This window comes from Danio rerio, chromosome 3 (genome assembly GCF_049306965.1).
Source record: "Danio rerio strain Tuebingen ecotype United States chromosome 3, GRCz12tu, whole genome shotgun sequence".
NCBI classification, from domain to species: domain Eukaryota; kingdom Metazoa; phylum Chordata; class Actinopteri; order Cypriniformes; family Danionidae; genus Danio; species Danio rerio.
The window spans coordinates 23,015,835-23,041,216 of NC_133178.1; the positions used below are offsets into that span (position 1 = coordinate 23,015,835).

Below are 25,382 nucleotides of genomic sequence, written 5' to 3' on the forward strand. Positions count from 1 at the left end.
GACTACACTCATTTCTTTTGATAAAGTTGGCTGTTGGGTTTTACAGTGTAAGAAAGAATAAGCAGCAGCGCTGGGATTGATAGAAACACATACTAGTAAACATTTGTGGATCAGAACCCAAATGTTCAAATCAGATCACAAATGTTTTCTTTAAACCAAAATGTATATTCAACAATACCAGAATCTGTTCTTGCCATGTGCACAACTTTCATTGACTTTTTTGATCCACGTCAAATGTTGACTAATGTGTTAATAGGCTATATGAGACATAATACAGAATAAATGACAAATAAAATCTTTCTGCATGCCTACTTTCAGTATAACTATTATGTTCTGTGAAATAATTAAACATTTTAACCATAGGAACACTCAAAAAATGATTACTGTTGCTTGATTAAGCTACTTGTTTAAAATGAGCCGAAATTACTTAATTCTAGTCATTTCTTTGGCCAATTAATTTGTTTTATATTCAGTCCACTTAAACTTGTAAACCATTAAATTAAGTGTCTTGTGTTGGGACAACATGAAGGAATTGTATTGGTCCAACTACTTGGTTAGGGGGTTTGTAGTTCCCAGCATGCTTTGCATGGTCTTTGAATTAAGATAGGGACATGTTAACAATAAAAGTAATCTTTGGGTGATTAAAGTTAATAGAAAGACTTGTTGGAGTTTAATCTTCACTTTAGTTTGAAGATTTAGAAGAGTTTGATGCTCTGAGTTTTGAGATTACCGCCTGCTGAAGCACCCATGCTTTGGGTTTTGGCAGCTCAATTAGCAAAAATGCATTTTCTTGCTCTGCTCAATGAGTTCTGAAATCAGTCTTAATCAAATGTATATGTAACTCAATAAATATGTGATAAAATGGCTCTTTTAGTTAATTTAGGATAACTTTCAATAAAACTTCGAAAGAGAAATTTACGACACATAACAGACATACATAATATTATCAGACCTTTGAGGATGAGTTCAATAAAAATACACATTTGTTCTTTTATTTGATAAAGTCATGTTGGACCAACTCAATTGCAGTCAATTAAACAGTTTATTTATGTTGGTGCTAAACTAATTTATTGGATGGAAATAAAATTAATTTTATCCAATGACTTATTTTTTGAGTGAACAAGAATATTTTGCAAATATGTCCATTTATGTTTTACAGAAAAATGACCTGTCAAAGGAAAAAAAACTTAAGAGTGAAAAGTATGAAAATTGTATGCTATATTTGGAACTTTACTAATAAGAACTTTATTAATAATAATAAAGTGATGTTTGTTCTCGTGCACAAGATGTTTCTACCATTAATGTAAATTCCAGGCATCCACATTCTGTCTTCAGCACCTCCTCACCCGCCTCCCATCCTCTCTCTCTCTCTCTCTCTCTCTCTCTCTCTCTCTCTCTCTCTCTCTCTCTCTCTGTCTCTCTCTCTCTCTGTGTGTCTCAGTGACTGCAGCCCTGCCTTTAAGGGGAGGGCAAGATAAGAGTCCACATACAGACCCCTGAAATCCTCCTCAGAGCCACAGTCCCATAATCAACCCCGCACAGACAGACCACGCGGGGCTGCGCACGCGCTGGACACTGATAAGGAAAACTGCAACCCCAGGAGTTATATTTATCTTAACATTAATGTCGATTTTATTACAGACAATGCGAAGACGAAGGCACCCTCGTTCACACGTGGAGCATCTTGGACTGGAAAGACCTTTTAGTATACAACTTTTTTAAAGGCAACTTTATCAACGGTGAAGTGGAGTTTATAGCTGAAGAGAATTTTGTAAACCTAAAGGACCGCACGCGCACTGTACTTTATTATTATACGAAAAAATTATATAAATATAAATAAAGCCCTGTTTGACTTGTAAGACTCTATGTAAATTGAACGACCTGTCATAATTAAACAGGTATGTTAGATGACTGTTATTAGATAGGCCTAATATCACAGTACTAGTCGTCTTTATTGGACTGGACCATGTAAATAAACTCCGCCAGCTGAGGAATCCAGGATTTTTGTGTTTGGCTTGGGAAAAAAGACTCTTCACTTTAATCCGCAAACTGCTTACAAAGGACTTCAAATGGGCCACTTGCTCCTCAGAAAAGAGACTCATTCTGCCGTGGAGGGCAATTTGAATGTTTGCGCACTGAGAGGAATGTCGAGCCTGCAGAGCCGCTGAGGGACTCAAAGTGCAGTTTAATTAAGCCGATATTTGCTCGCGTTAAGTGGAGCCCCGGTGCTGAGCGTCTCGTGCGCGTCTCTCTCTCCCTCTAAATGCGCGCTGTCCCGCGGAGCCCCGCAGCGGCACGGCAGCAAGATGAGGTCGCGGATTCCGCTTCTTCTCGCGGTACTTGCGGCGGCGTGTCTGCGGTTTGGCAGTGCGGAGGTAAGAATCAGTCATCAACTTTCTGATCAATCTCAACTTACAATCAGGGAGGGTTCAGTCAGTGCTTCCTGTTGGGTTGAATGCACAGTTGATTTAGTTAACCTAAAACAAACGATTATCTGTTATAATTTCCTCCATTTTTGTTTAATATAAAAGTGAATGGCAAAAGAAAAGAAGAAAAATGCATGCAGAAGATAATTATTTATAGGAGTCTATAAATAATCTTTGACTATGAAGTAGTAATTACAGGGGAGGCTCATCTAAAAGTAAATATTATTTGTTCATTTACTTACAGTCAGGTCATCTGTAGGTGGATTTTTCCTTCCATACAACATTTAAATATTTTTTTAGGTGAAACTTTGAAGTTAATTGCTATTGTCCAATTAAATGATAGCTTCTGGTGATCATTTAAGGTCTCCTGAAAAATGGTTGGTTTAATCAAGATACTGAATTGTATTAATTTAATTCATTTGAATCCACAACCTCAGAAAACAGCTCTGAGTGGGATATTCTGGACTGTTTTCATCAGTTTTGTTACAGTTACACCTGGTGCCCACGCTACTTTGCAATCTTTGACCAAAATGGAGTGTTTTGAAAACACTGAAGATCACATTTTAGTTTGGAAATGTGGTTCCCTTTCAATATAGACAGATTAAATGAAGATGTAGCTATGCAAAATCACTCACTGACCAGTCTTCTGTATAACTGCATATTGTAGTCAGTTTAATCAAGACTCACTTATATGCAAGTATGGAAGCTGGGAACATATGCACAGTGCCAAGTGTGCATGAATGGTCAGGTATCATGTGCTTTAGGCCAGTGGTTCTCAAACGTTTTTCATCAAGTACCACCTCAAAAAAAAATTGTCTCTCCAAGTACCACCAAAATGAGCAGTATTGAAATACAGTAGCGCATTATGCCCAGTAAAGCAGCTACAACTCTGCACAGTTAAAAAAAATGTGGCAAATTCCATCAGAAATATAGGCTTTATGTCATATATGACATATTATATACATAATTTTTGATAAATTTTGTGTGTAAATGTGTGTATCATGTACATGACATATTTCATTCCTCCGCGTACCACTAGAAGGAAGCCTGCGTACCCCTGGTACACGTACCACAGTTTGAGAACCACTGCTTTAGGTTGTATAGTGTGAACAGAGATGCCACATAGTTTTAAAACAAAATCATAACACAAGTCTGACTGAGTGTTTTAAAATGAAAATGCACTTGTGTAAACCCAGGCTTAGGAAGTGTTTACACAACACCATTCTCTGAAAACGCAGACATCTGAATGTGCAAAGTTTAGTTTTAGAGTACAAGTTTTTAGAAATGGTACTCACTCTGTGTAAAAAACAAAATGCAATATTGTGAAAAAGGCGTCACGATGTGCATATATTTTATGTTCTGTCTACAAACATTTGAGATGCATTACAATCAAAGCTACGATGGCTGACTACAGGACAGATTGTGTGCAGATGCTTTCTGTTTCTTTACAAAGTGGCATTCCCAGCTAATGGCTATCATGCATAGAACAGCATCTTTTTGACAGCACTGTCATCTAAATGCTAGAATTCCTGGAAAAATCCTTAATATGTTTTTAGGACATTGTTGGCATGTAGAAATCCTTTCAAATTGAGTGACTTCTATATACTGAATATGGTGGAACACTTGATTTTAAAGATGCATGAAGAGTCTGTAAAACGATTTATTTTGTATTTCATGCTAGAATCAACAGCATGCAGAATTAAAATGACATTTTTTATTTTTTACTGTCTTTATTTCTGGTGAAACCATTATTTTGTCAGTCGTTTGAGAGCATCTGTGTGTACATAGGATGGGTTTTTCTTCCTAGTGCATCAAAGCTCCTGTGAATATTTCTATTGCCACACGATTGTCTACTGTAGTCTTCTGGTGTAACCACTGGCATCCCACAAAATCATAAATCACACATATAAAGCCGTATGAAGGATTCTTCATAGGCTCTTGAATCGAATGATTCTGTGAGCTGATGCCTGAAGGCTCCAGAAGCTTGTAATTTAATGATTGTTGACATTTAGCACCCAGAGTCTGCAAGCTTTAATCTGTTTGCCCTTCCTCTGACCATCACAGTTGTGTTGCATGAGGCACTTAATCAAAATATGACATTTCTGTGACCCCGCAGGACCCTCAACCTATTATTTAGAAGTCAGAGATTGTGACACATCATAAGAGATTGGATCGTTATCTATCGTCTCTGAAACATGCAGATCCTCTAGTGCATGGAAGGATGTGTTTAAATTTTAATGCTTAAAATGAGTATAATTCTTTGTTCGAAAGGAAACGGAAGATCAAATCTTATTCAAAAGCTGTGATTATGATCCCTCTCAGCTTTAAGATGTATTTTTTTGGGAGTTCCCCGATGTAAGAACATCATTTTTCATCTTTTTATGATGTGCGACTTGGATGGAAAAATCCTGTTAGGTAAAAAATAGACGTAGTATTGCACATTCAGTCGATTATATGTTTTCATTGACAGATAAAAAGGTAAACAATCAGACATGCTGTCCTTTTTTTTGCAGCTACACAAACTGATAGTTGTGCACATTTGAATGTGTCAATAGATATGGGCATGTTTGTGTGTGTGAGTGAGAGAGAGAGCATTGTCAGCAGATGTGTAATTATGTATCATTACTCCCCAACATGGGCTGTGCATTCCATCACTCCTCCACAATCCCAGAATCCTTCGCTCTCTGATGATATTGGGAGAGAGCTCAGGGGTTGTGCGGTTCAGCATTGGTGATCAAGCAACAAACAACCATCACACATCAGTGTGTTGGTTTGTTTTGGTAAAAGAATATGCAAAATGCTGCAATTCATTCATTTTTATTTTTACATTTTTTATTTTACATATAGAAAATATAATAAATATAACTAAAAACGTCCACTTCAGAGTAAACATGTTGACTTTTCTACATTAGGAACATTGCTAATGTACATTAGGAAAAATATCTTATAGCCAGTAGCTAGATCAAATGAAAAACTTGATTACATTTCTTCTTAATTGTTGATGCCGATAGTGTGGTGACATATATTTAAATTTCTCCTCAGACATCCCGAGTTTGAGTTCTTGCTTGCAGACCTTTCCCAATAAGAAGAAATTGTCCTGTTTATTGCTTTTATCTTTTTGAAAAGTCACTTTTCTTTCAGAATTTTTGTTTATTCAGAGATCAGAGTTCTGTCTCAAACTGTGCTTAAGGCTGAAAGCTTTGTCAGTTTAATATATTATGTAACAAAATAAAGATTTTAATCATTTGTTTAGAATAACCAATGTCTAGTTTCAAACAAAACCAGACTTGTAAACAGACCACATGATTCGAGAGCTATTATATTATTAAAAAATAAAAATACAGATGTCAATCATTTGTTTAGAAGAAATGTTTCAGACAAAGAAAATACATAAATGAGAGAGTCATTTAGGATACTTTCTCAGCAACCACACTTACAAATGCAAAACCACTATGTGCCAGCACACGTAAGAATCGATAAATTACCATTGTTGATTATTTGTCAAGTACTTGCTGTTTTTCCCAAAATTATTTTTTATTTACATGGACATGATTGTGTTTTTTGTGTGTGTGGGTGGGGGGTTGTACTTAGAAACCAACTTAAAACCTTAAACCTGTTTTTTTTTTTTTTTTTTTACTTTTTTGCATTGTCAGGCCCCAAAAGGTCACTGCTAAGTACCAAAGTGCCTAAAATATTTTCCAATTTCAGTTGAAAATGGTGTTGTGTAAATGTTTTTGAAATATACTGTACTTGGAAGGCCTATATGAGAAATACAAATATCCTTTCTGTCCTGTCCTGTCCTGTCCTGTCCTGTCCTGTCCTATTCTATTCTATTCTATTCTATTCTATTCTATTCTATTCTATTCTATTCTATTCTATTCTATTCTATTCTATTCTATTCTATTCTATTCTATTCTATTCTATTCTATTCTTCATTGTGTGGGTTTTTGGTCGACCATCTGGTGTCTTTATGTTCATTGTGTTTTTTTTGTGTAAGTGTGATGCTACAGAATATATTTACACTGAGTAGCCATAAAGCAATCTAGAGTGTATGTGTGACCTTTTATAAAGGTTTATGAATCATAGGGTTGTTATAATGTAATGTAATGGCGTCCAAAATGTTTTGAGCTTGCAAACCTTTGTCCACTTAAAGCACATTCAGTTAGTTTGGTTTTGCAGCTTTAATTGCTGATGTGATTGAATCTGTTCAAACAGAAAGCATTTGCTCTCTTCACACTTACTAGTGTGCTGTTGAAGCGTACCAAAGAGAGAGGTATAAATATTGTCTACAAAATTGTAAGCTCAATGAAAATTTGATGAAACAAACACACACACACACACACACACACACACACACACACACACACACACACACACACACACACACACACACACATGCTAGTTATGATTTGCTGTAATTTTTTTGTCTTCTACAACATAAAAATGATTAGTTGACTTTACTTTAAAAAAGTGAGTAAACCAATTGCTTAAAGTCAAGTAAATTAACTGCATATATAAAAATTTACTTAACTTAACAGTTCCACACTATAATAAATTCCCTGAATTTCACTTTACTGTAATTTTTCACATAACATTAGTCTCACTTTACAAAATGTAACGGTACATTTTACGCATGCAGAATTTTATTGTGAGATTAAGGCAGGCATTCTGATTACTGTGAAACTGCCTATATCTTTTACGTGTTAGTTATAGGATTTCAGACACTATTAGTGTTTTATTCAACTTAGAAATTTATACACATTAACTTTTATGCTAGTACAGGTACTTTTTTATATTTAAAAATATTGACAGAATGATTGTCATATTGAAGTACGTCACAATAATTAACTTTGAATGTACATACAGTACCTTACTGCAATGCAATTATTAGCCAGTAATTTACTGTAAGGGCGAGACAGTGTGCTGTAAGGGCGAGACTAGGTAGTGCTGTCGCCTCACAGCAAGAAGGTCACTGGTTCGAACTTTGGCTCAGTTGGCATTTCTGTGTGGAGTTTGCATGTTCTCCCTGCCTTCGCGTGGGTTTCCTCCGGGTGCTCCGGTTTCCCCAGTCCAAAGACATGCAGTACAGGTGAATTGGGTAAGCTAAATTGTCTGTAGTGTATGACTGTGTGTGTGAATGCGTGTGTGGTTGTTTCCCAGAGATGGGTTGCGGCTGAAAGGGCATTCGCTGCGTAAAAACTTGCTGGATAAGTTGTCGGTTCATTCCGCTGTGGCGACCCCGGATTAATAAAGGGATTAAGCCGACAAGTAATTGAATGAATGAATAATTGACTGTAAATTTAAAAGCAAATATTTTACAATGCAAGTTGCAACGTGTTTACCCACTTTATGTAAAGTCAATTTGTTGCTTTTAAGGCAGTATGTTTACTCTATTTAATTAGTAAAGTATATAATGCATTTTTTACATTGTATGTTGTGCATGCTTACTTGACCTTATTAGATAATCAAAAATTAAAAGATCAGATAAAAACATACATACAGTACACATACCCATAGTCCTAATACACTCAAAGAAGTCAGAAAAGACATATAAAAGGCAGGTGTAAATAGGAACCTTCTCATGATCTTCTCGTGATCTTCATGCTATGCGTGTAAACAGGATCTGTTGCTGCTTTTTTCCAGATGAGAGAGTGCTTAAGAATGTTACACAGAAACTAAAGATGGAAAACTCTGATTCACAAATTTTTATGCATTTCGTCAAAACAAGATTGTTGTGCTGCTCCCAAGAGTGTAAAATACACAAGTGATTCACCATTCATATATTTCTATTTAATATTAATTCCTTTGCAGGAGGTGTGGCAAAGTTAGGATGCCTCTTAACTCCTGGCACGCTCGTATTCCTGCGTTTGTTCTGCCCAAGCCAATCCATCTGAATCAGCAGCCAGTAATGTGGCCGATTTCCCTTATCGCGGTGATTAGTGAAATACTCCATCCTTCCGGCAGCCTCCCTCATCCATCTCCTCCTCAAACTCACCTTTTCTCCGTCTCTCCATCCCCCATTTCCTCCTTAACCTCTTTCCTGTGTCCTGCATAAATGCTGCCAGATGAGACGGTGGAGACGAGGGTCAGTGGCCCCTGTCTGGACATGCTAGATGAACAGGGCCATTGTGTCCCCAAGACCTGCATTGACACCCTGAGACAAACCAGCATCCATAGTGCTCTGTTTCACTGTCACACACTCCAACACACAACACAGTCACGTGCTTTTGTATGTGTGCATTATATCATTTCGGCTCCACAAGGAAAAACTCAAGCGGTTCTCAACTTTTTTTTATGAATTTCTTTCTTCTGTTCAACACAAAATTCTCAAGAACATACACTGGGAAAAAAACAGCCATTGACATCTATCCTACACAGTAAAAAAAAGCCATAAATGAGCAGATTTCAGTTTTTTTGTGATTCATGTTTTTATTTTTCCATATTTATTTATACTTTTAAGTTGCATTATGGGACGTTAATATTTCTTCCAACAACTTTCAACCTTGAAAAGATAAAAAAAGTTAAAATTTTTTTGAACAATTTTGAAAGTTTAAAGTGATAGATTGTCTGGGTTGGTGTTGTATATTACGGTACAAACACCTTGTAGTAAACTCATTCTTTCCTTCATTTTCTTTTCGGCTTAGTCCCTTTATTAATCAGGGATTGCTGCACACGAACACGGGAACATGCAAACTCCACACAGAAATGACCCTGCCGGGGCTTCGAACCAGCAACCTTTCTTGTTGTGAGGCGATTGTGCTACCCACTGCACAACCGTGATGCCTTGTAGTAAACTGCCAGTACATTTTCTGTTATTTTACAGACTTATTTCTCTCTATATTATTTGTTATACATTATATTATTTCAAATAAGTACTAAAATGTCAATAAAAGTCACTTACTTAAACTGTAGAGTTGAATTTTCAACCTCAAAAGTCGACAGAGCAGAGATCAGCATCCCATAATGCACTAAAACTAATTTTTTTACAGTGTACGAACAAAAAATACTGCGGAAGTCAAACTGCATTACCCATCATGCTCTACCCGTTAAATTCCACCAAATAAGAGATTTTTAGCTTGTTTTTTTTTTTTTTTAATTTAAGATTGTTTGATTAATAAGGACTAATAACAGCAGTTTGAAAAACAGAAAGTCTTTGTTGCCTTTTTTGATAATTTAATGCATATTTACTGACAGAGTAATTACTTAGGACTATCTTACTGATCCCAACCTTTTGAATTGAACTACTTTAAACCATATGAACAAACATGTATTTGATTGTAGTGAATGTTTGCTTTTCTTTTGTCCCTCTCTCTTGCAGGCTGATCCTCTGCCGGCCGCTGTGGTTGAGTTGGTGAAGGCTGGATCTGTGTCTTCAATTCAAGACCTGCAGTTTCTGCTCTTCTCTGAATCCATAGGTAAATCCATAGGTAGCTCTGAATTTGTCACATGTTGTAGATCTTATGCACCATGCATTCTTTATTTACTGTACCGCATATTTTGGAGAAACCATTTGATTATTAATCCTGAGAAGTTAGTAAGAATTTTTTGCAATAAGTGCAATTCTTCAAAAGAAATTCAAGATCTTAAAATTGGTCCTTAAAAGCATTTACTCACCCTCAAGTGGGTCCAAACTTATGAGTTTCCTTTTTCTGTTGAACACAAAAGATGCTATTTTGAAAAATGTTGGAAACCTCTGCATACATAGTGGAAGTCAATGGTTACAGGTTTCCAACATTGTTCAAATCACTTTTTTTTTTCAACAGAAAAAAATAACTCAAGCAGGTTGTTTACGTAAAGGGTGAGTAAATGAACAGAATTTTCAGTCTTGAAAATTTTTAGTTTCAACCCTTTAAGGAGTTATTTAAAATGATTTTAAAGAGCATTATTTTTAAGAAAGTGAAATGTTTTGTCTTAGGAACAATATTACCATAAATAATAAGAAAATTCCTAAGACGTTTTTTGGAAATTCAAAATATTCTTCAGTTATAAAATAAGAAAAAAATATTTTGTGATAAAATGATAAAGATTTGTCTTCTTAAGAATCTTTTATACACTATATTTATCCCTAGCCCCCTTGGCAGAAAATGACTTATAAAGTGCTAAAATGGCCAAGGTATTAAAGGGTTATTATTATGACTCCTCAATTTGTATGTTGCTTTGGACAAAAGCATCTGCTAAATGACTAAATGTAAATGTCACTGAAAACGTCTTTAATGTTACATTTTCGAGCATGAAAAACATCTGTCAAGTATCCTCCAAAGGAAGGTATTTTATATAAATAAGCATCGTTTCTGAACTCCCTCAACATTTTGGATTCAAACAACACCTATTAAAGCCATGTTGTGCTAGATTTAACAGTGTGTTGTCATCTTTTACATGCTGCAGACCAGGAGAGACAAAGAGAAAACAAAAGAAAACAACTTGCTTTTGTTTCTACCAACCCCTACAAAAAAAAAGGCAATTATAACAAAGTATAATAAATGATCCGTGAGCTATATTGAGAAGACATTTTATAGAAACTGAAATTTTGTCAAAGAAAAATAAATAAAATAACAATATATAAAAAGCAACAACAAAAATGAAAATGACCCCTTTGTTTTCTATCTGACACATAACCAGCTACTGTTCATTGTCTAATTTATAGATTCACTGACTCTCTAGACACTTTAGTGCTTTGCAAATAAACATATTTGATGTTTTAGAGATAATGCTGTTGAATATGTAGCTCATTTGTAATGTGTTTTGAAAAAGTTTCAAAATACCTCTGACATTCCTGAAGGCAAATATTGCCCTTTAATAAAAATGTTAATTATAACCCTGGGCTACATCAACCCAAAGAGACTGCCTTTTGAATGCACATTACAAAGCTCCTTTTTGACTTTGAACTAACTATGTATACCATCCTCATTTACATTTAAGCAGACACTCTTACCTAGAGCTTTATTTGACGTCATATATTATAGCACTGTACACTTAACTGTATATGTGTAAAACCTTGCAGACTGTCAAAAAGAGCATCACAAAGTCAGCATAAAATCATTTATTGGCTATTGTGTGTGTGTTTGTTTTGTAATTCAAGTGCTTTCATGATCTTTAATAAAATAACTTTCCGCTCATCTTTAGCAAAACTTGGTGTCAGGATTAAAAAAACCATAGTAAAACTACAACCATCCTAACATCTTCACTGCAAAATGAAGTTCTGCCCCACATTTTATCTTGTTTGAGAAGCCAGTTCACTTTGATGTAATTTCTTATGTTGACCAGTGTGTGGTGTTGTATTTTTCCACAAGGGTCTGACATTGTACTTTGCCGATTTCATGTATTTTCACTATTATTTCACTGAGTGGTGTTTGAAAGTTGCTGTGATTTTGTTTTCCAGAGGTCGAGCCTGACAGCCATCATGACAATGACTCCAGCAACCGTCTGCCGCGCAGTCTTCTAGGTCAGTTCACTTCTCTTTTATTCTCTCAATTGTTTCTGTAATATTTGCTTATTCAACTTTATAAAGCTGCTATTATTTGAAGTTATTTCTGAGTGCAAAATCACTTAGGTTTATAACAGGTTAAAGGGATAGTTCACCCAAAAATTAAAACACAGCCATCATTTACTCACTTGTTCAAAACCAATTTGAGTTTCTTTCTTCTTTTGAATGCTGAAGATGTTTTGAAAAATGATGGTTGCTGGCACACTTTGACTTCCATAGTAATTTTGTTTCACTACTATGGAGTTGATTAGTGCCAGAACATTCTTCAAAATATCATCTTTTGTGTTCAACAGAATGAAAAACCCATAATGGTTCAAAAACACATGAGGTAATCTATGAGGTAATTATCATTTTCGGAGATTTATCCATTCAATGTACACAAACCACAATAAATATGTGCCATTTGTAGGTTTATTCCCCTCAAAGGTGTGTTTGATAGACTAACGGTGCATAAATTACAATTTATTTAAAGCACTTTTATGATGTATTTTATTGACTAAGGATTGTGTGTGAGGTTATGAGTTCAACTTTCAGTTCCTACTCATCATAATAACAATGTCAAAGTCAGCAAATCTGTCAGATCATCATTATTCCCAGATACAGTAATCACGATTTTGGAGAGAATCTGAAGAACGCACACAAGCACAATTGTGTTACTGCTTATGCATGCTGAACAAGCACTTTCTGGAATAAGACATTTTTTAGTACTGTATCTGTTCTGAGAGACTGAGTGGAACAAGGTGGAGAGAAGAGCAAACCAGGAGAGAGAAAATGAGTGATGATCTATTAAGGAAAGAAATTAAATGAAAATGAATAGAAATGGGGTGACACGGTAGCTCAATGGTTAGTACTGTCGCCTCACAGCAAGAAGGTTGCTGGTTCAAGCCTCGGCTGGGCCAGTTGGCATTTCTGTGTGGAGTTTGCATGTTCTCCCTGTGTTGGCATGGTTTTCCTCTAGGTGTTTCGGTTTCCCCCACAGTCCAAAGTCATGCAGTACAGGTGAACTGAATAAACTAAATTGTAGTAAGAAAATGAAAATGAAAAATGAAAAATGAAAAACTAAATTGTAGTGCATGTGTGTGAATGTGAATGTGTATGGGTGTTTCCCAGAGATGGGTTGCAGCTGAAAGGGCATCCACTGCGTAAAACATATGCTGAGTAAGTTGGTGGTTCATTCCACTGTGGCGACCCCTTATGTATAAAGGGACTAAGCCGAAGGAATCTTTCATTTTGCTATTACTGACCGCTGAGCTTCTATATACATTCAGTCCCTCTCATAGTTTTGTCGTTCATATTGTTTATCTGTCTGTGTGTTTCTGTGTTTGTCTGCAGACGCTCAGCCTGCTCAGCAAGCCATCTGTAAGGTCAGGACTGAGGTCATAGAGGTCACGCGCTCCATGTTGGACCGTAGCAATGCAGATTTCCTGTTGTGGCCTCCGTGCGTGGAGGTGCAGCGTTGCTCAGGCTGTTGTAACACCAAGACCCTGCAGTGTGTTCCTGTACTCACACACACAAGATACCTACAGGTACACACACATACACATACTCTATTTAGGTGCAGGCTTTTAAGGTGGGTTACTATGAGTTCATGTCGGCGGTTCATTCCGCTGAGCGTATTGCGTATAGATCCCCAGATCACTAAATGGACTAAGCCGAAAAGAAAATGAATGAATGAATGAATGAACAATGGGTTCATGTCATGATTTAGTTTAATAAAGGATTTGATACTTTCATAATGCATCAGACAAATTTTGCCTTTAATTTAAAAACATATGATCAACAGTTAAAAAGTAGTTGAAAAAAATACATTTGTTAAAAATGCAGAGATGCTTGCACTCTGATCCTGACTGTATACAAAATACACTCACTGGCCACATTATTAGGTACACCTTACTAGTACTAGGTTGGACCCCTTTTTGTCTTCAGAACTTCTTTAATCCTCCGTAGATTCAACAAGAAACTGGAAATATTCCTTAGAGATTTTGCTCCATATTGACATGATAGCATCTCACAGTTCCTGCAGATTTGTCACTTGCACATCTATGTTGCGAATATCCCGTTCCACCACATCCTAAAGGTGCATTATTGGATTGGGATCTGGTGACTGTGGAGGCCATTTGAGTACAGTGAACTCCTTTTTATGTTCAAGAAACCAGTCTGAGATAATTCACACTTTATGACTTGATGCGTTATCCTGCTGGAAGTAGCCAACGGAATATGGCTATACTGTAGTCATAAAGGGATGGACATGGTCAGCAACAATACTCAGGATGGCTGCGGTGTTGACATGATGCTTAATTGGTACTAATGGGCTCAAAGTGTGCCAAAAAATATCCCGCACACCACCATATTACACCACCACCACCAGCCACAACCGTTGATACAAGGCAGGATGGATTCATGCTTTTATGTTATTGAAGCCAAATTCTGAGCCTACCATCCAAATGTCACAGCAGAAATCGAGACTCATCAAACCAGGCAACATTTTTCCAATCTTCCATTGTCCAATTTCGTTCAGCCTGTGTGAATTGTAGCCTTAGTTTCCTGTTCTTAGCTGACAGGAGTGGACACCCTGTATGGTCTTCTGCTGCTGTAGCCCACCGGCCTTAATTTTTGATGTGTTGTGCATTCAGAGATGCTCTTCTGCATGCCTTGGTTGTAATGAGTGGTTATTTGAGTTACTGTTGCCTTTTTGTCAGCTTAAACCAGTCTGGCCATTCTCCTCTGACCCCTGGCATCAACAAGGCATTTGCACCCACAGAAATGCCGCTCACTGGATATTCTTACTTTTTCAGACCATTCTCTGTAAACCCTAGAGATGTATGTGCTTGAAAATCCCAGTAGATCAGCAGTTTCTGAAATACTTCGACCAGTCCATCTGCCACCAACAACTATGTCACTTTTAAAATCACTTAAATCACCTTTCTTCCCCATTCTGACGTTTGGTTTGAACTGCAGCAGATCTTACTGTACATGGTACTTGTATTTCTGCTTTGTGCTATATTATGCTGGGTAGGTAAGTTTGAATCTGTAGTCTACTGCTGATCACAAATTTCCATGACAAAAATTAGAGTTCGTAAAGTAATCTATTAGAGTAGATATTGTGTGTAATATACTGTGACTGCTTTTAGATTACTTTTAACTCATTTATCACATAGAATTCTTTTTTCTTATATTAACATAATCATTAAATAAATATTAAAGTAACATTAAAATATGAATAAAAGTACTTGATTTCTAGAATCAGATAATATAATTTAAATCGCGGGTAATCAAGTTCCAAAATAAATTGTGACATTGTTTTTTTAAAACCCCTATTAATCATCATATATTCATGATTATGTGTCGGTCCTTGTTTTTTCATTTTGATATCCTCTCCTCTTCTTCATCAGGTGATGAAGATACAGTACGTGAAAAAGCGTCCGCTCTATGATAAGGCAGTGGTCTCTGTCCTGGATCATGTAGAGTGTCGTTGTCAACCTGCTCCTCGCCCCGCACATCGCCGAAAGTCATCCAGCCAGAAACTAGACGCACGTGATCGTTCAGAGAAAAGTCGACCCAAAGAGGATCTCCATCGCAGGGATGAACTCAAACACAACCAGAGGCTAAACCTGGAGGACCTGCTCAGCCACAGCTGGCTGCCCCAAGACAGGTTCTCTGAATCACCAGACACTGTCCATTTTGGCCGCGATGCCTGGACTCGAAATGAAACGCAATATGGAGGGGGTAAAAGCCATCATCGTCACCCTGTGGATGTAAGAAAACACAGTACCACGAATGACACATCAACACAGGGAACGATGGCTCCTATTCCCAATCATACTGAGCAAGAAGAAACTGATACTTCATTGCGCAACATTACGCAGATTGAATCACAAAATTACACTAACCGCAATATAACAAATCAGACTTCTGAATTTAACAATGGTGTGTCAGAAACCACCAATCAGACTTTTAAGCACCAGTCAAACCTAACGCAACTAAATGAACAGTTGCGAACGATGAATCGGACATACTCCAACGCCACAGAAACAGCCAATCTGAATCGAGGAGATGTGTTTGTGTCTGTTGAGGAGAGTGTTAAGAAGTTAAGAGGTGAGACTACAGATGTGGAGAAGGTCAAGGTGGACGAGGCGGAAGACCTTCTGCTTCTGCACAAACTCATGGATGAAGAGAAACACAAACCTCACCTCAAAGTGCAACAGACCAATGTACAGCCAGATAAGAAACTGCAGCAGCTCCATCACAAACAACAACAACACACCTATACAACCACACAACGGACAGGTAAGACACCGATAACATAAGGTCCTCCATTATTGCATGTTTTGTCTTTGTCTGGTAAAAATTATTAATATTAAATTGTCCATAGTGATGTTAGGGTGTTTAAGCTGACGATAATAGGAGAAAGTGGGTAAGGAGAGTTTTACTGGCTTTTTGTCGTAATCTTCAGTCTATGATTTTGGTTTATATACTAGTTTATAATCTCCTATTCCCTTTAAGAGTCAGTTGCATCACACCATGTCACATTTGCTTTTTACATGGTAGACTTTGTAAGTGGAAAAACTGAATGCTTTACTAGCGAGAAAACAGTTAAACAGACCATATGCAGCGAGGATAAAGAACGACACTCCTCCATTCTGCCTCTTCACTGACTTTTTGCTTTACTTTAACTCTTAACTTTACTCTTTTACTTTCGTGGATTGATGAAACTGTGGAAACTCGCTCCACTGAAAAAATCCATTAGCCTATATAGTTAATTTCGTTTGTTAAGTGCAAAGATTTGTTTCAAAACTATTTCTAAATTCAGTTTTAATTTCCAGAAAATTAATAAATAACCAATAATAACGAAGTGTGTTAAAAACTGAGTTATATACAAACACATGTCCTATTCTTATGCCCCATATGGTGATGCATACGTCTCCAAAACCGATGGACAAATCTAAACTTGTTTTAATTAAAACAAATATAAATATGCATATGATAAATAATACTGATATTAATAATAACATTATACAAATGCAAACTGTCATAAACTGTAAAAGCCCCCTCGAGATGAAGAAGGCATGGAGACAGTGGTTTTTATATTTATATATTCATTTTCTATTCGGCTTAGTCCCTTTATTAGGCGTCGCCACAGCAGAATTATCCAGCATATGTTTTTATGCAGCAGATGCCCTTGCAGCCACAACCCATCACTGCGAAACATCCATACACACTTATTCACTATTGGCAATTTAGCTTACCCAATTCACCTACAGCGCATGTCTTTGGACTATGGGGGAAACCGGAGCACCCGAAGGAAACCCACGTGAACATGGGCAGAACATGCAAACTTCACACAGAAACGCCAACTGACCCAGCCGAGGCTCGAACCAGCGACCTTCTTGCCGTAAAGCAAACATCATACCCACTGCGCAACTGTGCATCCCTTTTATTTTTATGTGGAAAATATATATTTTTTTGTAATATTTTAATCCTTTAATTCTTTTTCATTTGTAAAGATATTTGTGTTGCTGTGCATACTGGGTGTATTAAACAACTAATGTGCTCTGCACTGGACTTTACACCAGCTGTCATCTGGTCAATTGCGCAGTCTATTTCAGTTTCTCAGGATAGCAATGTGCCTTAACACACCTCCTTTATAGATCGGCACACCCATGAGTCCACAAAGTGGCGCAGATGGATTTACTATTTAAATAACGTGGTGCATTGAGGGATTAGCGTTGGTCTAAAAATACGTCTTGCGCCTTATTGTGCGGGTGCATGATAGGGTCCTTAGTTAAAAGTTACACATTCCTCTTAGATAGCATTGCCATTTTTTTGCAAATAGTTGACAGTTTTATTTTTGTTGTTTAATTAATGTACCTTGTGAGTTATCTTGTCTCATGTTTTATCCACATGTCAGAAACATATGCCACATTTTCTAAAGTATGTAGAAAAAAGGTCAATTTTCTTACATTATGAACAGGTTGAAGAGGGAAATTCCTCTGCTCATTCTCAGCTGTGCTTTTGTCAGTTGTAATTACCCACTTGACGTAAGTGGTGTTTTAAGAATGAGCACATCGGGGCACACTTGGACCAAGTTCAGTTTGACTCTATCAATAGCCAGTGTCTGTCATATGTATTTGAATAAAACATGCACAACAGGAAGAGGAAGTAACACTTACGCCTACACCAACTTGTGCTGTTAAGTTGGCGTGTAGCAAATGGATAACTCTTTAATGTGTGTATTAATAAGACAAATGTGATTGTATTTAATAACAGCTGAACAATATCACACAACACTGCATGATCACGCTAAAATTGTTATTTATGTTGCAAGCAGGAACAACATCTCCTCCTCTGCATCATCAACCTCCACACAAACCACCCAGACCACCTCCTCAACCCCCGAAAAAGAGGAGAAAACAGCGCAATCGCATCAGCAAATCTGCCATGAGAGCTCTGCTAATGTAACACAAACAAAAAGGTGAGGTATCGTCTAAATGTACTGTTTCTAGACTTAACATGGTGGCTAAGTAGTTAGCAAGGTTGGCTCACAGCAACAGGTTCAAGTCCCAGGAGGCCTTTCTGTGTGGAATTAGTAAATTCTCCCTGTGTTAATGTGGGTACTCAGTTTCCTCAAAAATATGCGATATAGGCTGCATTTCAGTCCATTTTTGTATGCCCTTCACCTGCTAACTTCCCTACGTCGAATTCCCTAGGATGTACGTCAATGGCTACTACACTCAGGGGTGGACTTAGTGATTTGGGGACCTAAACAGAAATCAGGATCGTGGAGGTAGCTGCGTTTCTTTGTCTGTCTTATTTCTACTTTCCCCCCAAAATGTTCTCAAAATTCTCACTTTTGCACACTCTACCTACCTTTACCTCAGCTTTACTCTGATTGATGGCAGACTGGCAGTGTCTGTGAAGTGCTCACACCCCATGCATGTGCAGTATGGAAGGAACGTTACATTACGGGGGCTCTCAGTTTTTAAAATAAGTAATAATGTTAAAATCTCAATGATTAACATAGGCTTCTTGGCATTGGTCGTGACCCTCTAACTCCATGGGGCCCTAAGCGGCTGCTTACTTCGCTTATTGGTTAAGTCTGCCCCTGACTACGCTGAACTACACTGTTGTGACTTCACAATCCCATTGTATTCTGGGACATACAGTATAGAAACTGCAGTTGACATATAAAGCTGACTCGCTCCCTCTGTCAAAATCGATGTCTATGTAAGCTTCCTTTTTTCATTTAGGGTGCTTACACATCTGTGGTTCGGTTCATTTGGTCTGGACCAATGGCAGCAAATGATAGATTGTAGCATTTTCCTAATGTTTTATGTCCTTTTCACACCACACTGATGCTTTGGTCCAAACTAGTTGAAAAGAACCAAAATACAGCCATGTGACAAAATCCACATCACTCATTGGCCAGATGTTATTGAATGTATTTTCTAAACTGCTTTTTGATTGGCCATAATTAACGTGCAGGAAAATGGCAAGTAAACAAACTGGCAGACACAAAATGTCGCTTTTTACTTTGGAGGGATGACTGCGCTGGCTAATTGTATCTCTGGTCATAGTATACTACAGTATAAAGTTTGTATACATCACTTTAGACAAACTAAAGATTTCGAGAATGGCCAACAATGTTTTAAAAAAGGCGCATCACAAGTCACTTCAGCAAGAGGCATGAATTAATTTAGCTAAACTGCGACATGGTAATCTTGCCAACGATTCATTAGGTAATCCCTCCACTCTCTCTGTTTAAAATTGTTGATAAAGCCCTGGTACGGTCTCGGTACGCTTTTTAGATCTGCTTTTAGTGAGCACTCGAGTGTGATTGCATCATTCACACCAGCCCAAACAAACGGCACCAAGAGGGTAAACTCTAGTGCAATTCAACCAAACTAATGAACGCACTAATTAACGTACATCAAAATGGTGACGGGGATTCCTCCGAGGGATAATATAAAGGGAAGTTTGCTAATGCGTGTCTAAAAGTGGACTGGAATGCAGCCATAGGTTAATTGGATAAACTAATTTGTCCATAGTGTGTGAATGGGAAAGTGAATGGGTGTTTCCCAGCACTATGGGTTGTACTCAGTACCGAGTTATGGCTGGAAGGATATCCATTCATGTAAAACATGTGCCAGAGCAATTGCTGGTTCATTCTGCTGTATAGGAGAACAATGAGTGAAATTAGAAGTCTTTGTTATTAGTGATGGCCATTAAGTGCAGACACCAACTTATTGCTTATTTTTGCCTTCGTGTTACTCATTAAATCACATAAATGATTCAATGCCCTGAAATACTTCAGTGATGTTTTTTTTTCAATCTTTGATTACATTTTTTGCACCAATATACTAACAATGGACATGTAGAACAAGATTAAGATCCAAATGTTTACTAAATTTAGCTGTTTATAGATGACTCTGTAAATTAAAATTAACATTAATCTTATATCCTTGATAAATAGATGTTTTAGAAAAGAATAGCACTTTTGGTTTCAATTATCTGGAAAATAAGCATTTATTTTATGTCATTGAATGAAAAGGAAGGTATATTGGAGTGTGTGTAAATGTCACATCATTTTGATTGTCCTAGTAAAATTATCTTCAAATAAAAGTCAGCCTATAGGCTTACATAAACCACCTAGAAAGTCTTTTTTGTTTCAAGCTGTTCATACATTGGTAAAAGCATCTAACTAATAATACATAAAATGTCTCAAATATAATGATAATGATATTCAGTACATTCTGCTAACTAAGTCTCTTTCCTTTGTTCTCTCTCAGATAGATGTTCAGAGGGATGCAATCTCACACACACATATCTTATTTATGTAATCAGTGTGTCCAGGGACAATAAGAGTTATGGCACTAATCACTTTTCACAAAACACCCGCAGCCAAAGCCATTCTCACCTCTCACACCCTGCTGATCTACTTCTGCTTAAAGTCATGAGGGAAAAGATGGAGGATTGTTAAAGGATTCTTCTAGCTTCAAGAATAAAACGGTGAATCAGCAGGAAGTTCAAAGCAAGAGAAGAATGAATCACCTTTTAACACTGGATAAAGGAACTGAGAGAAATATCGTGGGATTATGATGCAGTGACAACCTATGCAGAATAGAGATTGTAAAAAGGTGGGATTGAACGATCTGAAAAGACTACATTTTGCATAATTATTTACGTTAAAAGACAAACCTTTCTCTTTGAATCACTTCAAAAAGTGGTTGCCATTTTCATTTTCAGCTGGTAAATGAATATTTCCCCCTGATCAAGTATTATCAAAATGAAATCTCCTCAAACTATCTGCTCTTTTCTAAAACAGAGACGGAAAAAGTATGGACAGCTTTGCATTTTAATATATATCCCGGTCAAAAACATAAACTACCTTGGATTTAAGTTGTTTGCAGTATCATTTGCTATTTTTGAAGCAATTCTTAACACTGGAAGTTCATGCAGGATAAAGCAAGGAAATGCGTTTTTGTCTCAATTAATTCCTCATACCTCTAAGAGTGTAAAGGTGCTACTTTATAACACAAAGCAGTAAAAGTTTTATTCGTTAATATTATTTATTCTTTTGTAAATCTATTCTGTTCACAGCAAGCCCGGCATTTCATCTTACAAAGCTCTCACAACGAAGACCAAAATGTGGATTTTTTTATGTTCATGTACAGATGATCTGTTTTGGATCTTTACTAAACATTGCAGATTGTGCAGAATTTGCACTTTTTTATACATAGAATAAAATTGAAACACTAACCATTAAGGTGTTGTTCATTGTCTCATTTTTATTATTTTTCATGTTTAAGTTTTAAGTATATTTATTAGCTTTTAATAGTTAATTTCTACTATTTTCAGTGAAGGAAAAATGCAAACCGGTTTCATTTGACAGATGCATTTAGAGCAATTTTCAGAAACATTTTGGACTTTACTGTAACCTTTTGTTGTTGTTGTTGTCGTTTAGTCTATTTTAGATTTCAAGTATATTACCTGTAAGATGTATGCTGGTTGCATTACACAGCTGAAATGATCACAAAACTAAGAAAAAAAATGTCCTTAAGGACTATTAATGGTGTGTTTTACTTGTTTTCTTTGCTATTTCACTGAAATATCTAGCTACAGTATATCAGAAAGTGTCTGTTTTGCAGTTAACGCTTTTGCAACTTTTTATATTTTCTGCCTTGTTCATGATTGGATTTGACCTTGTCTATATTCAGCACACTTTTAAGGCCTGTTCAGACCAAGTGACGTTTAATAATATTTCTAATTCAATGCAATTATGAAAAGAGCGGGGACAAAAGTGGGATAAAAGTAACAACTATTTTCTTGAAGTACTGACAACATTTGAATTTCAGGCTATAACAGCATACACAGCATGCATGCAACCCTTGATAAAGCTGCCAAATATCATGTGATTTTGAGACTTAGATCCAAATTTCTGTTTTTAAGTGCAACAGTAAATTATTGTAGCGGTTATTTTTTCCTTATTACAAGTGGTGTTTCTTTTTTCATGCAGCACTGTAATGATCAATCTACATCTTATTCAGTGCAATAACACTTCCTTAAGTGTGCGGTCTCTGAGTTTTTCAGTTTAAAAGTGAATCAGGTTTAAATGGCAAGAGGTCCTGTGGGGACAAAAGTAACCCTGTTATTTATGTCCCACTGCTAACAGCCATAATTCAAAGATGATTCCTTAAATTTACTTTTTTTTTTTAGTTGAGTGGTTGTGAACAATTTATTTGGGCTGAATTTAAACAAACTAATTAAATTGAACATTACTAAATTTTATTTGTTTATTTAAATTCAACACACAAAAATAGTTTGCACCAATTTTGCAGACATCATTTTTTTCAGTGCACATTGGAGCTTTCATTGTTGTTGATAAATATATTTTATGGAATAGATTCATGTTGCCAATATCAATAAAAATATTTAAAAAGTGTAGAAAATTGTAACATTTTGCATTACTGAATTGCTTTTGAAACATTTGATGGAACTGGACAAGATTAAGAAAGACAACGTGGCGGAGTGGTAAGCAAGTTCGCCTCACATCAAGCAGGTTGCTGGTTCGAGTCTCGGCTAGGTCAGTTGGCATTTCTGTGTGGAGTAAAAAATAGGCTGGATAAGTTAGCAGTTCATTCTGCTGTGGCAAACCTAGATTATTAAGGGACTAAGTCGAAAGAAATGAGTTAATGAAGGTTAAGCCAGTAAATCTAGCAAATACTGTATTTCTTTCGACCCACCCATGTGTTATTTTGTCCTTGCCTATGGGGTCAAAAGTAACAAACATTTGTTTAAAATGATGTTATATTGAAGTTGTTCTACATTGATACAAAATAACACCTGATTGTTATAGACCACACTTCTTAGTAACCAAAACAAACATATTTCTGCTGAAAATATTATCTTTTAACAACCGGTTTTGATGAAAAGTGGTACTTTCGTCCATAGGAGAAATGAATTAAATGGCGTGAATCCCGTGCAGAACCATTTATTTTTGATGAACGATGACAGCCAATCAGGATCTACACTTAAAGATCGCGAGTGTTTAACGACGTAGGTTAAACCATAAGATACGTGAACTAACAGGGAAATCTGATTTCAAGTCTTGTCAGAGGAATTTTTAAACGATATAAGAATTGATGGACGGCGCAATTCAAGCTATTCTAAGGTAATCCGTTAACTTTGTTGGTTGTTATTGTTGATGATTCATTGGAGTTGTTTTGTACGAAAGTTTTGATACCAATCAAAATGTTTACCTCAGTGATAGCTACTAGTTTCTTAAAAAGTATTCATATATAACAAAGTAGCCTACTTGAACTTAAATATCAAACGATCGACCGAGTTTACAGAATACAAAGGTTTATTAGGTACTTCTCGATGTATAGGTAACGTTACTGCAGGCTATAAGAGTTTTCAGTTAGCCTTCATACTTGGTGTTTATACTAAATGTTCAGAAGTTTGAGGATCATAAGTTTTATTTTGATGGGTAGCCTATAGAAAATATAAGCTTTATAAATATAATCTATAAATTGCTATTTCAATAGCCTACTTATTATTATTATTATTATTATACAGATAATATTAAATTATTTGCAAATCATCATGTTTTCTTAATCATGTCACACCGAAAACTTTAATGATAATTGAAAATACAGCTTTTTCACCCCAGGAATAGACTAAAATGTAAAATAGCCTGAACTGGATTAATATTTAATATAGTAAATTCGATAGAAAAGTGCAGCTTGCTTAAAATTAGCATCACATTTGCGCACACATAGAAAATCCTCAATTACTTAAAGGAACACTGCTCCTTTTTGAAAAAGGTTTGTTTTGTTCAACAGTTGAAGTGAACCGTTTTTAAATCCATTCAGCTGATTTTATTATCCTGGTGGGGTAACTTTTAGCATTGCTTAACATAATGAATTGAATCCGATTTTGAATATTAGCATTTTGTAAAAACTAAAATAAAATAAAAAAATAAAAAAAGAGTTTTGATAATTTTACTATTTAAAGCGTGAGTCTTCTTCAGTCAATCATTGCTAGGAACTGTACTCTCATTTTGATGTAATAGTCAAGAAACTCTGCTGCGGTACAATGGCTGCACCAAGCAGAAATTATTTTACTGGCAAAACTGAAAGCTAAGCTTAAAGTGATGCCATCAGAACAAGAAAACAGCTGAATGGCTGCAAAAATGGTACAAGTCAACTGTTTAGCTCTAGGAGACTTGTAAATTAAGTCTTTTATTTTTTTTTTTGAAGGTGGAGTGTTCCTTTAGCTTTACCATAACACAAACATAGAAGAACAAAAACCCATACAGGGATCATTTCTACTCTCATAACTGAAATCATTGAGTCATTTTACTGCATCACATAGTGAATGCTTCTGGACATTTTTGCATAATATACAAAAATCTCACAGTCCACTTGAAAATATGTCTTGGAAAAACACAGGCCAGTCTTGTATTGACCTGCATCTCTGTAAATGCTAAAGTGGGACGTCCCACAAGTTCATTTATTCCCCATCACCTCCTGAAGCTCCACTGGCAGTCAGCGGCCTTTAGTCTCCCTGAAATGGGAGGAAAGTTTATTGCGTTGTTACTCTAGGGAGTCATGTTGTTTGTATTTGTTTTTGGGAAGGTGACAAATATGTTCCTGGACTAAAGGATCCTGATTAAAATTCCCCTGTTCACTGAGCATAAAGCAGCCAAGGGGCTCTTTTTCAAGGGCACTGACAGATCAACGCTCTTCAGAGTTTTCTGGATACAATCTGTTTTAAAACAACAACTGTTCTGAGCTGTGATGAATAATCTGTTCCTTTTCATGGCAGTGCATTGTGCTTGACCAGTGAAAAGAAATGGCCTATGTGTGGTTTGTTTTTGTTTGGTCTTTGTGTTTGAATGGTTGTGAAAGGCTTCTCTCTGCTTCGGCCCACCGGGACAGATAGACGCTCTCCCTCACTTCATATCTGACTCG

The 25,382-nt window shown here is 36.5% G+C and overlaps 2 protein-coding genes across 9 annotated transcripts in view; both read left to right on the plus strand.

Moving 5' to 3' along the window:
* The first annotated feature begins 1,516 nt into the window (after positions 1-1,516).
* Positions 1,517-21,669, plus strand: pdgfbb (platelet-derived growth factor beta polypeptide b). Of its 4 annotated transcripts, none has more exons than XM_021473583.3 (7): positions 1,517-2,375; positions 9,745-9,841; positions 11,806-11,868; positions 13,243-13,436; positions 15,303-16,197; positions 18,236-18,382; positions 20,697-21,669. In XM_021473583.3, exons 1-6 carry the CDS (start codon positions 2,307-2,309, stop codon positions 18,367-18,369), a joined length of 1,452 nt encoding a protein of 483 aa, XP_021329258.1. In that variant the 5' UTR covers positions 1,517-2,306; the 3' UTR covers positions 18,370-18,382; positions 20,697-21,669. The 4 variants fall into 4 exon arrangements, with proteins under 4 accessions (XP_021329258.1, XP_021329267.1, XP_021329269.1 ...); XM_021473592.3 differs by having other exon boundaries at positions 20,701-21,669; XM_021473594.3 differs by having other exon boundaries at positions 18,239-18,382.
* Positions 21,670-23,466: 1,797 nt separating this feature from the next.
* The window catches only part of pvalb6 (parvalbumin 6), a 137,441-nt gene continuing 135,525 nt past the window's right edge, over positions 23,467-25,382 (plus strand). For all 5 annotated transcript variants that reach the window (XM_073937951.1, XM_073937952.1, XM_073937956.1 and 2 more), the window contains exon 1: positions 23,467-23,578. The gene's annotated coding sequence lies outside the window, so the exon portion shown is untranslated. The remainder of the gene's footprint in view (positions 23,579-25,382) is intronic.

What these genes read in the sequence shown, in the direction of transcription:
- pdgfbb (XM_021473583.3), top strand. Translation starts at nt 2,307, where the DNA reads ATGAGGTCGCGGATTCCGCTTCTTCTCGCGGTACTTGCGGCGGCGTGT. An exon ending in TGCGGTTTGGCAGTGCGGAG is followed by an intron (nt 2,376 to 9,744) that starts GTAAGAATCAGT and finishes TCTCTCTTGCAG; the next exon opens with GCTGATCCTCTGCCGGCCGC. An exon ending in CACACACAAGATACCTACAG is followed by an intron (nt 13,437 to 15,302) that starts GTACACACACAT and finishes CTTCTTCATCAG; the next exon opens with GTGATGAAGATACAGTACGT.